At 43.4% G+C, this 12722-nt stretch overlaps 1 protein-coding gene across 1 annotated transcript in view; it reads left to right on the top strand.

The window, feature by feature from the left end:
• The window catches only part of MTMR14 (myotubularin related protein 14), an 86525-nt gene that overhangs the window by 30263 nt on the left and 43540 nt on the right, over nt 1-12722 (top strand). The window contains exons 9-10 of the mRNA XM_082265920.1: nt 3421-3495; nt 9287-9353. Of these exons, the coding sequence (XP_082122046.1) occupies nt 3421-3495; nt 9287-9353 (142 nt within the window). The remainder of the gene's footprint in view (nt 1-3420; nt 3496-9286; nt 9354-12722) is intronic.

The following is a 12722-nucleotide window of genomic DNA, read 5'->3' as shown; positions in this document are numbered from 1 at the left end:
TTCACAAGATTTGAAAGCCGCTGAAACAAGTGATCTCATAGGTCACAGTAGATTTGATTTAAAGCCACTGATTTAAATGTGAAAAAGTATCATAGTTTTATTACTGTAATTGAAATAGATAACAAAAACGTGTGCTCAGCTTCCATTTTTTTTTTTTTTTTTTTTGTAGCCCTGTGCTGTTGATTTCTTGCAGCCTATTTGCAACCATTTCCTGCACTTTTTCCTGACTCTGACCGCAATAAACCTTGCCTGGTTATGGTAGCAATAATTCAAACACATACAAAGATACAATCAGCGCAAAATCAATCCTGCACAAAGGAGATCAAATTGCAAGCTGAACACTAAGAGTACATCGCTAAGCCTCATATACAAATCTAAAATGAACACATTGCAGTGCAATATATTAAACACAGAAGTCTATTTTCCTAAAAAGGTTGTAAACAGTCATAAGCACCAGTAAAATTAAAACCCAAAAGTCCCTTTTTATTGAGTAAGTTCAGTTCCACACAGTGAAGGAAAAACTAGAAAGATTCACATCAGGTGGTAATCCCTTCACCCACAGGACAAATATTGCGCTCACCTCACTCCAATGACCTCTGTGTTACTAGCAGGTCATAAACGCTTTGTCCCAATAGGAAGGCTACAGAGGAGGTGGTGTACTCTCGAACCCCAGCTCAATCCCAGCCTCTTTGCATAGGAACTCCCTGTGTAACTGGACGACCGGTACCTCCTGTTCTCAGCGGGATATTGTGAGAGGAACCAGGGACTCCTGGTGGTCAGCTCAATCCATGTACATAAATAAATGAAAGAATCTAAGTTCCCGCTGTTAAAACCTATTATAAGTTTATTACAATTTAAACTCACACAGCGATCCTCTTGGGTAACAGGGAATCAATAAAACAGCGCCGTTCTTCCGTCAGCTAAACGGGATAGCAGCGGGTGACGTCCTCGTGTGGCTCCCCCTCCCATACGTGTTACGTCCTATGGGACTTCATCAACCTAATGGGGTTCAGCTCCAATAATAGAGGGGTCCCAGCCAGGAGCAGAGCTCTGGTCTCATCTGGGATCCTCATTCCTAAAATACCCCTCTATCCTTGGAGCTGAACCCCATCAATCCCTGGATTGCCAGCATGATGTGGAGGGACTGAGCCCATCCTGCAGGATTCTCAGACTGAAGTTCAGCAAGAGTTGTGGCCCCTGGATTCGGCCCCCAGTCCTCCTGACACGGGAGGGAACCCTACAGCCATCATGGGTGTCACTAGGAACTTGGTAACCCTTCTTATGTTGCTGTACTCTAAGGTCCCTTCTAGTCACTTCCTGTTATAGGCTGACTAAGTCCTGTAGGAAAGAACGCATATGGGAGGAGGAGCCACACTAGAGGAAGTCACCCGCTGCTATCCCGTTTAGCTGACGGAAGATCTGCGCTATGTTTTATTGATTTGCTGTTACTCAAGAGGATCGCTGTGTGAGCTTAAATTTTAATAAACGTATAAGGTTTTACCAAAAGTGAGCACTTAGATCTTTTCCTTTCATTTCTTTATGTACATGGATTGAACTGACCACCAGGAGTCCCTGGTACCTCTCGGAATATCCTGCTGAAGAGGACAGGAGGTACCGTTCGCCCGGTTACACAGGGAGTTCCTATACAAGAGGCTGGGATTGAGCTGGTGTTCCAGAGTCCACCATCGCTGCACTTCCTCTGTATCCCTCTTATTGGGACAAAGCGTTTGACCTGCTGGTAACACAGAGGTCATTGGAGTGAGGGGAATGCAATATTTGTCCTGTGAGTAAAGGGATTACCACCTGAAGTGGATCTTTATAGTTTTTCTTCACTGATTGTGTGGAACTGAACTTGCTCAGTAAGGGACTTTTGGGCTTTACTTTTACTAGTGCTTATGACTGACAACCTTTTTAGGAAAATATTCTATTTTGAATATATTGCGCTGCACTGTGTTCATTTTAGAATGGTAGCATTAATTAGCTACTTGCAAGGGTAGATTTACTACAACTGGAGCACTCAAAATCTGGCCTCTAATGCTGGCCTAACACTAGCTGAAAAATCGGTCAAACTCTTTTTTTCGAATAACGAACAATTGGGCAATGAGGGCAAACCATTTTGCTATCACGTAATGACTGAATTTTGATTCATGGACATAAATGAATCAGTTTTTTGTTTGTTTTTGTCACATGTGCCTCAAGCAAAAGGTCGGGCGAGAAACACCTTAACCTTTCAATTTATCTCTTGTTTGGCAGAATTTTCCAAACTGTTCCTTTTTTTCAGCTCTGAAAAGTTTAAAACTGATTTTCTATTTGTGCCCATTAACTGGACGAAGAACGAATGAACGGACCAAATTACAGATTTTGGAACGATTTTTCGGCTACTGTATAGCCTGCATTACTTCAGCTTGTTCAATTAAGCTTCGATGATAAAACCTGGAAGCTAAGTGGTCACTATGCACAGCTGCACCAGATTTTGCACTCCAATTTTAGTAACTACCTCCCCAGTCTCCATCTGAATCTTGAGAGAAGGGATAAAGCACGGTCACCCTAGAATAGGAAGTGCCTTTGTGGCAGGAATACCAAATGTTGTTGTTAAAATAAAAGCTGCAGATTTAAGAACATGAAAGATGGCTCAAAATTAGGAACTTCACTTTGGTGGATCACCATTGCGATCTGACGAAGAAGTGGTAGTGGGTACCTGTCAAAACCCCCATGTGCAAAAAATAGGGGGGGTTTAAACTGGATCTTGCCCTTAGGGAGAAGTTCCTCTTTGAGGGCTAATGAACATGGGTGCTTTTTGGAATACAATGTAAATTTAAGGCCTTGTTTACATGAGCTTGCAACAGCATACACCCATGCAAGGGCAATGTGTGCATGCATGGTGATGCATGGGTGTTGTTGCATCCCCGTGGAGGCAGTCTCATTCATGCCAATGGGGACACAGCGGCGTCATGGACACTGCTTCCAATTTAACAGCTGAGCGAGTGTGGGTGCATGGCCCAGAGTGCAGTGCGCCACAGCTGTTAAGTTGGGATTAATGTCTGTGTCCCAGTTGGGTTGAATGGGTCTTCCTGCATGGGGATGCAAGAACTCTTATGCATCCTCTTGTCACCTGAACCCCCTCCCCAGGCATACAACCTTGTACAAAGACTGTCTGCTTCCAGGGACATACAACTTTGTGCAGGTTTTTGTTATTACTGGAGTATACCCCTATACAGCCATTCTTTACTATGGACTGCTATACACAGCAGCTATGACTCCCGGGCAGTGATATGTCCACAATATACATTGTAGGCAAAAAAATGCCCTTGTTCATGAGCCCTATGGATGGATGAGCTGCGATTGGTTACATTTATGGGCAACAATCTGGTTGAGAAGTGACAATTGTATTAGTGTGTTTAACCTGTCTTGTTTTTCCAGGATTATGTTGACGCTCCCTTGAATATTCCTCCCTGCCTAATGAGGAACTTAAATATTGATTGGAGGGAATACCAGGTAAATCAATAGCTACTGCAACACTTCCAACCGTTTTGTACGAATAAATGCTGTGCAATAAAGAGTGGAACACACACAGCGTCCGCGCTTTAACAGGTCCTTGCACTCCCCTCTCTCCTCCCAGACTCTGTCTGCACTGTCAGTTGCCCTTTTGTTTTCCCTGGAGGCTTGGCTGTGCTGCGTCTCAGCAGACAAAGGGATGAAGGAAGGCTCAGTCGGGGGTCGGTCTCCTTAAATAAAGCTTTTTGTCCGGATTGGACAGGTTTCCTCCTCTCGTGCAGCCTCTGGGATATTCCAGAACGCAGGACTCTGCATGTGACGAGCTTGGGAAAATGGGTCAGCACACTGCAGGTAGCGCTGCAGGCAGGTTAAATTAATGGGTTTTGCTGTGACAGGCCTAATTGAGCCTCATTTCACAGGTGGCTCACTCTGCCTCCCGGGTGAGTCTGCTCTTGTATTTTTATTAACCCTCTCAATCGGCACATAACGTGTGCTTTGCCGTACTGCCTGCCTCTTCATGTTCTGCTGTCAGATGTCACTTGCCAATCATTAGACATCAGGGTTTTTGTGAATTAGTAGCTCATAGCAACAGTTCCACCTTTTTTAATATCTTTACAGTAGTAGAGAAATCGTAGATCCTTTAATACAACTTTAAACTTGTGACCAGGTTGAAAAATGGCAGCACCAGTAGTCTGTTCTTTTTTTCATAAAGTATAAATCCCTGGCAGATTTAAAGTGCTTATAAAGGCAGACTGTTTTTTACCTTAATGCATGCTATGCATTAAGCTAAAAAAAAAGAAAAAGTGTGCGGCAATCCCTTTCAGCCCCCCCTAGAACTTACTGAGCCTAATCTTGCTCCATTGATGTGCATGAGAGCCTCGACTGTCCATGGACTCTCCCTCCTCATTGGCTGAGACAGCAGCGGGCGCCATTGGCTCCCTCTGCTGTCAGTTAGTGAGCCAATGAGAGAGAGAGGAGCGGGGCCGAGATGCAGCTCTGTGTCTGAATGACACACAGCAGTGGCTCAATAAAGAGCCTGCTCGGGTGCCCCCATAGCAAGCTGCTTGCTGTGGGGGCACTCAAAAGGAGGGAGGGGCCAGGAGCGCCAGTGAGGGATCCAAGGAGAGGAGGATCTAAGCTTCTCTGTGCAAAACCATTACACAGAGCAGGTAAGTATGACATGTTTGGTATTTTAAAACAATAAAGTTGGGTTATAGCCTATAGTCCAAATTCTGCTGTAGGTGGCAATATAACCCATGGTATGTAATCTGCCGAACTGTAGGGGTTTATTAGAAGTGTTAATGTAGCATCAACAATTTACGCAGTTCCTTCTGTATATTTGTGCGTTGGCATCGATCCTTGTCCTCACGGAGTTGACATTCAAAAGTTTCTACCATTCATACATATATACACCTACTAGGGCCAATTTAGATGGGAGCCAATTTAGATGGGAGCCAGTTGATGTACCAGCATGTTTTTTGATGTGTGGAAGAAACTCTATGCAGATGGTGGTTAGCACTCCTGTATTGCAACATTAGTGTCCCCTTTTCAAATCTTCACCAGGCCACTAAGACATTGTCTGTATTGCTGCAAGCAACAAACAGAAAAAGGGCGCACCGGCCTAGCGCTTTATTAATAACGGATAAAATATCTACTCACAAACTATGTAAGCCAGCATATCAGATTCAAATGACAGTCCATCGTTATACAGTCCACAGTCTTAATCGAAATAGCGGCTAACGCATTTCGAGGTATCTCCTCTTCATCAGAGCCACTCTGTCATTTTAATCTGATATGCTGGCTTACATCTTTTGTTTGTGAGTAAATATTTTATCTGTTATTAATAAAGGCCTATTGAGGATAATGCGCTAGGCCGGTGCGCCCTTTTTCTGTTTGTTTGCAGCTTTTTGTTGACCACCCCAGTCGCAGAGGGCAGCAAGGCCTTGCCATTGGGGATGCCAAGTAGGAGTCCTGTGATAGGAGTGACCTGGGAGCCTTGTATCTGAGCGCAGGATTTGGATGCGTAGCATCGCAATTTTCTTCTGGAATTGCCTGTATTGCTTTTTGTGTCCTCCTTTGAAGAGATTTAAGGCCCGTACACGCGCACCGATTTGTCGGCCGAACGATCGGCCGTCTTTTGTCCGGTGCTGTCGTGTAGATTGAAAAGTGCTAAAGACTGGACACAAATTTTGTCGGCCAACAACAACCGACTGCAGAAGTGATGTCATGTGATGGTTAACTTTCTGTGTGTGTTTTTTCTTTGAGCATGCCCAGTCTTGCCCATCTGCTGTTTGTTGGCCAAATTCTGTACTGACTGAGGAACAATCGGCCGTTCTGGTGTTGGCCAACAAAAATTTTAAAGCATGCACATCAGATTCTGTTCGGCCGAAAAGTCGCAGTCGGTTGTCGGAAGCATCATACTAACAAGCCGACAATCGGCCGATCGGGCGGTGGCCGAAAATTTACGGCCGACAATCGCTACGTGTGTACGGGCCTTTACACTCCTTTCTGTACTGGTGAATGCTGTCTCTGGAGCAAAGAGTTAGAGAAATTTCATCCACCACCCCTGGAATTTTTTATTTTTTTCTCTTTCCCCCACTTACCTAAATCTGAGTTTGCCACAGCTGAGATACTCTCCCACATAGACGATCAAGTGTTGTCCTGCTGAGATCCTCTTCTCAGCAGCCACTGCTGGGTCCTGTGCCGTGTCCCTTTTGTGGTGTCATTGATAAGCTGCTGTTGCAAGTTTTTGCACAACCTACTGAAGACATGCCACTAGGCCTGCCTCCTCTTCGGTTATTGGGGATGACTTGCGGGGGCTCCTGGTGCCTCCTTGATTGTGAATATCTCAGGAAGCGCCGGGGGCACTGATGTCATTTGTCTAGGTGAATGATGGGTGATGGGGGGGACAGCAGTGGGCCAAAGCAATAATAATTTAAACAAAACGTAAACGACAAAAAAAAAAAAGATACATCTGCAGCAGTGGGTGGGCAGGATGCAGAGAAGCAAAGTTAAAAAAAAAAAAAATGATCTCTTCATAAGGGGACATGGTAATAAAGTTTGGAGAGCTCTATCCTCAGTCTGTTCCCTTGTCGTTGGTACAGAAAATGAGAAATCTCCCAGGGACACCAATGGTAAAATTAAAATGGGACAAGTGTTCTAACCATCCTTCTCCTATCCAGAAAATAAAAATGGCTGGCGTTGACCTTTAAGGTAGGACTCCATTGAACAGCTCCCAGTTGTCTTAGAAGGGTTATGCCTTTCCAACTAGTCTGATAAAGGGTGGCGATTGTAATACCCTACATGCGTAGTTCATGCATAGTCCTGTGACACCCAGAACTCCGTCCTCCTTCTGTCAGTTAGAATTAGGACAGAGCCCAGTAGGCAGGCTGCAGGGAAGCACCAATTTTTATTTGGAGAGATCAAGCCGCCGAACATTCGGTTTTCATGTATTTCAGAGGATCATTCAGGGTTGCCGTGTACAAATCATATGTTCTGTTTTTAAAGCGGAGTTCCGGCCTCAAATACCTTTTTTAACTAAAAATACCCCTATAATACTAATCCATCACCCTTTACAGAGCCGCTATTCTCATACTTACAAGGTGTACGGTATTGGATTTTAGTCAAAATCTTACTTTTAAAAACGATGTCTGGGTGCAGCCATCTTGGATGTGGGCATCTGAAGCCGCAGTGTAATCTGCTGTGTCTTCCTTCCTGATTCCAGGGAGTGTTCTGGGAGTTCTCCCTGATTCCAGCCTCCTGGGAGTGATGACAAACAGCTCCCAGGATGCAATGCAAAGGCGGAAGTGATGTCGGTGGCCGTGGCCACAGAGGGGGGAGAAGGAGGAAGTACAATCAAAAATGCCCTGAAAGTAAGGTAAGGGACCCCCAAAAAAAATTAAAATGCCCAATTGTTGATCAGCATAGTGAGCACTCCAGGAATCACTAAAGTTGCAAAATAGGCCGGAACTCCACTTTAAGAAAAAGAAAAAAAAAACAATTCAGAACATTTTAGGTGAAGGACTCTGATCTGCACAAATGGGTTCTTCTGAGGCTTGTGAATAATAAACAGTGACATGTTAATTCACAGCTGAGCTTTAGAATTCTCTATCAAGAGCTTGTATTGCTGGTATTTTTTTTATCAAGGTGAAGTTGGTCAGCCTGATTTAATTTGTTCGTATTGAGTTGACATGAGTACTTGGGTTTTTTTTTTTTTTTTTTGTCTGGTACCTTCATGTTTGTCTTTCTCAACAAGTAATTATGGCTGCTAAAACAAATGAATGCCCATTTGCGCATATTCCCCTGCCCACTAACTTGTCCCTAGTATTGGACCTTTAACCTTATTCTTCCTTCCTAACACTGATGCCTACATTGCAGCAGTTTATTATTTCCTGATTTAACGTGATCCTAACCATGCTTTACATTGTCCCTTAGATTCTCTGTGGATAAAGGCACTAATTTTGACCACTTAAGGACCAGGCCTATTTCTGACACAAGTTCTTTACAAGTTTGCTTCTGTGTGCAAAATCGGAGGGATGGGGGCACTATAATTTTATTTTTTATTTTTACACTGTCCCCTTTCTTTAAATTTTTTTGATCACTTTCCTTCCTAATGAAAAGGAATGTAAACCTCCCTTGTAATAGAAATAAACAGGACAGGGCCTCTTTAATGTGAGATCTGGGTCAAAGACCTTTACACTTAAAAGCAATAAAGTTGTGTTTGTTTTTTTTAATTAAAAAAAAGAAAACAAATTTGGCCCTTTTTTAAGGCTGTTGGGCAGAAGTGACGTTTTGATATTGCTCCGGTCTTCCAAGGACATAGTTTAATGGGGGCCTTCTTGCCTTCACTCAACTTATTGCTTGTCGGTAGAGGGGATTGGATTGTTTTCCCTACTACCACCGACTCCGGTAAGGGGATAAAACTACCGGAAAGGAGCGAGAGGGTTGTGGGCACTTCTTCCGCCTCCCATAAGTGATCCCTTGGCGAGTCCCCTGCTGGGACCACTCTTATGTTTAAAAAAATAAAATAAAATACTGGGGTTATAAAAAAAAAAAAAAATAAAAATACTGGGGTTATGGCAGCTATATGCCTTCACCCCGGTATTTAAAGTCAAAGTAGCCACGTAAATACACGGTGGGCGGTATGGAAGTAGTTAATAAATAAATTTTAAAAAAAAGTCAAAGTACTTAAGTGCCAGCTCTTTCCCAGCCTGTCTGCGGGTAAACCTAAGAAGGAGGAGCTTCTAGTCCCCTGCTGCTGGTCACATAAAATAAATACAGCTTTTGGAATACAGAGTAAGTAATATCAATAAACTGTTTTTAATTGGCATTCAAATATATATTTGAAATTAATCTTATTTGGTAGCAATATCATGGTGTCACTATCTGTGTCATGCCCCTCCAGCCTGTTTCTTGGAATAAGAGGGAGGTAAAGCCTCCATTAATCTACATGTAATATCCTGCCCCTATTGTTTAGTTGGGTAGACTCTATAGTCACATGGGCTGCTCGGATGTGATAAGGAGGAAATGCTCAACATAAAAAACTTGCTGAAAACTGAGCGTGTGCAGAGTTCCCGTGACTGCTGAAAAATCCCTAGCTGAATTGGGGACATTAACAGAAGGGGGAGATAGAGAATCAGTACCAACCAGGTTTTTCTTTATTTATTTTTTTATATTTTTTTATGATGTGGGTTTAGTGACACTTTTGTACAGTCTCCAGATTTAAAGATCATATACGTATACTTTACTGACATTTTGTATGTGATATTATTTTGGCTGATTTCTGTTGTAGAGTTGGGACTTGGTGAAGCAGACCCAGAACTACTTGAGGCTTCTTATTCATATAATTAATGGCGATGGTAAGCACCTAACACACTTTATTATACAATTTATTATTAGTACATTGAGTTCGTTGACCACAAGTTGACTATTTGTGAAATTGTCTGTCGCCATATGTACTTAGTTCTATCCATTGTGTGGAAGCTCCACTCTTCTTCTTCTTCTTCTTTTTATTTTTTTTTTTTTTTTTGTGGAAGGGTTATAAACTTTCATGTGTGCCTCCATAAGGTCTTTTTTCAGAGTACAATGACTCAAGATGGGCCGCTCATGAAAAATGCCTTTAATGTGATTCAGGTAGAATCCGGAGCTGGGTGAGAAAATCCAAGCTTTACACTTATGGTTTGGAGTCCAGAAATATATTTTTTTCATCCTAGTCTAAGACAATAAGTCAATGTTGTTTGCTTGCTGTCTTTGACAAAATAAAAATTTTAGACTCCAAAACCATAGTTGTGGCGTTCTTATTTTTCAACACCTCCCAAGTTTTCATTGCTGGTTTGCATTCTATACCAGTGGCCACCCAGGAAATCTCACGCAAGCTATTGTTGCGATCTGTGGCCCCCCAGCAGAGAGCTTCCTGTCCTGGTGACCACACAACAAGTAAGGGAAAATCTTTTCAATGTTCTTATAAAGAAGCAAAATAACTCCGATGTGAAAACCAAATCGTGGTCTGCTCTAGATAAACATCCCCACCATCACTCAATCATGAGTGCCTGACTCTTGGCTCATCTCAGCCATATATAGTAATATCCAACAAAGAAGAGTCACACTCCAAATTATTTACTGCCCTTCTGTAATAAGTCCCAGGTACATAGGCAGCTCACCTGAGTTACTCCTTTAGACATGTTTTGATTGGTAAGACGTACGCATCTGAGTAAGGAGTTCAGGTGGATTACCGGTGTACCAGATAAACGGTAATGGTTTCAGTGCAGCTTTTTTTTTTTTTTTCACTGATGGTACAAATACCCAGCTTCCATTTTCCCCGTTCTACCCAAGTAAAGAGGAACTGCAGTCTGCTCACATATTTTGGCAAAGATGTTCTTACATTCTGAAGCTTCCCTCCAACCACTTTGCATATTTTAAATATAATGTGATTCTGTACATGCCAAATATGCTGCAGAAATCTCCTTCCACTAAGTCCGGCTGCAGCCATTTTAACAGTCTAATCTATCTATATATCTATCTTATCTAATCAATTTAATCTATCTTGCTTGCACATTTCTCCTCTTGATGAATACTCATGGATTTCTGCAGTCCCCTGTTATCTCTGCCCTCATCCAGCTCTGCAGCTCTTCTTGGCTTTCCTACGACTTATCCCTTTTCCCTTGCTGACAAACTCACCAGAGTGAGAGAGCTGTGCATGATGTCAGCCTAGCCCTAGGGGGGAGAGGGTACTTCGTTTTGGCAGGTATCCACTTCCGCTCGGCCTGCCTAGACGACTCGGGCAAAGTTCTCCTCCTCTCTCCCTCCCTCCCTGCAATCTTCTGGCACACGTCACAGGTCCCAGAAGATTGCCCGACCACTGAGGAGGCGGAGCGTGACGTGCGCACACGGCTTTAAAGTCGCAAGCTATCACAACCGGGTGGCCACACTTGTGATGCCGGGGAGAGGCGAGAGAGAGGAGCAAGGTAAATGTGTTTTTTTTTTTTTTTTTTTTTTTTTAAGTCAGCAGCTACACTTTTTGTAGCTGCTGAGTTTAAAAAAAAAACGTAACGACTGGGGGGGATGGGCTGGCAGCGGATGTAGCCGGACGCGAGGCTCGCCTGCGCCGCAGTGTATCCACACTATTATCCTGAGGGATCGACTCTAAGCCACCAAATTAGGGTCACGTAACACCCAAGTGCCTTCTGGCTCCCAGTGGAACTCCTACCCCCCCCCCCCCGGGATCCTTTGGGACACATTAAAGGCTTTCTTGCGTGGTCAATTTATAAAGACAATCTCATCTATTAAGACCAAAACCAGATCTTGGGAACAAACAGTGATGCAAGAGATTCAGAGGGCAGAGTCAGCATATAGCATCCCCTACGGAATCTACTGAGAGATCCTGGGTGGAGGCTCAACGCATAGCTGTTATTATCCAAAGCTGAAAACGTTTTTTTCCACCCAACAAAAGTTCTTTGAGGAGGGTGAAAACATGGGAGAAATGCTTGCAATGATGGCGAGGTCCAATTGAGGGTCTTCATTCATTGCTGCGATTAACTCATCTGGGGAAGTCATTACTTCACCTTCTGAACTACTTTCAGTATTCAGAACCTTTTACGCAGATGTGTACTCCTCAAAGGTGTTGCCGTCGTCGGAAGAAATACAGGCCTTCCTTCAAAACAGTCAGGTTCCTCAACTCTCCAGCATGGACAGGAAGTTTTTAAATGCGCCTCTCACAAACAATGTATTCCTAGAAGCATTGGCTCTCTCCCCTCCGAGCAAGTCTCCAGGGCGGATAGATTGCCGACGGAAATTTAAGAGATATGCGGAAATACTGGTACCCCGCTTGAAGGGGGTCTTTATGGATGCATTTGAGTGGGGAACTCTTCCCCTTTCAATGAATGAAGCCATATTTATTTTGTTATTAAAACCAGGTAAAGACGCTTTATCTCACTCTTATAGGCCCATCTCATTGTTAACAACCAACGTTAAATTACTGGCCAGAGTGCTGGCTTCACGTTTGGCGAAAGAAGTTATCCATAGGGATCAGTCCGGTTTCATTCCCTCCAGATCCAGTTGGTCTGGAAACAGGATTTCCCAATTTTCAAAAGTCAGCCCTGACAATAACTCTTCTGAGAAAACTTTGGGTCAGAGTTAAAAGCAATCCGAGAATGGAAGGCTTTCTGGCACAATCCAATCTTAGACTAGGGGTTTAGGGTTTGGGAAGCAGCAGGTATTCAACTGATTTCACATCTATATAACCAAAACGTGTTGAAGTCCTTTTCAGGTCTCCAGGAGGAATTAATCTTGCCCAGATCTCAGTTCTATAGGTACCTCCAGTTACGCCACGCCTTACAAGCCCTAGCTTTATCTACCCACCCTTTGATAAAGGGAATTGCTTATAGTTCTACTAGAAAGGGCATGATCTTGGGTGTGTGAGATATATATATTTCTACTCTGTTGACAACTGTACTAGACTCGGCATCATTACCTTCAAGATGTGGCTGGGAGAGAGATCTAGGGATAATAAGTGAGGAAACTTGGGAACGGTGTTTGCAGTCTACTCCCCGCTATTTCTGTCTCGCAGTCAAAAAATTGTCACATTTTATTTTTGCTACATAGGGCATATCGTACTACCATTCAACTGCACTGTTGGGGCAGAAGGGATTCTTCTCTGTGCTCCAAATGCTGCATAGAGGAGGGCTTATTAATTCATTTGTTGTCTCAAACGACATCGTTTATTTGAGGGA

Source organism: Pelophylax lessonae, assembly GCF_965119305.1.
Source record: "Pelophylax lessonae genome assembly, chromosome: 8".
Lineage (NCBI taxonomy): Eukaryota > Metazoa > Chordata > Amphibia > Anura > Ranidae > Pelophylax > Pelophylax lessonae.
The sequence above is the reverse complement of the archived record's forward strand: the minus strand, read 5'-3'. Positions and strand labels throughout refer to the sequence as shown.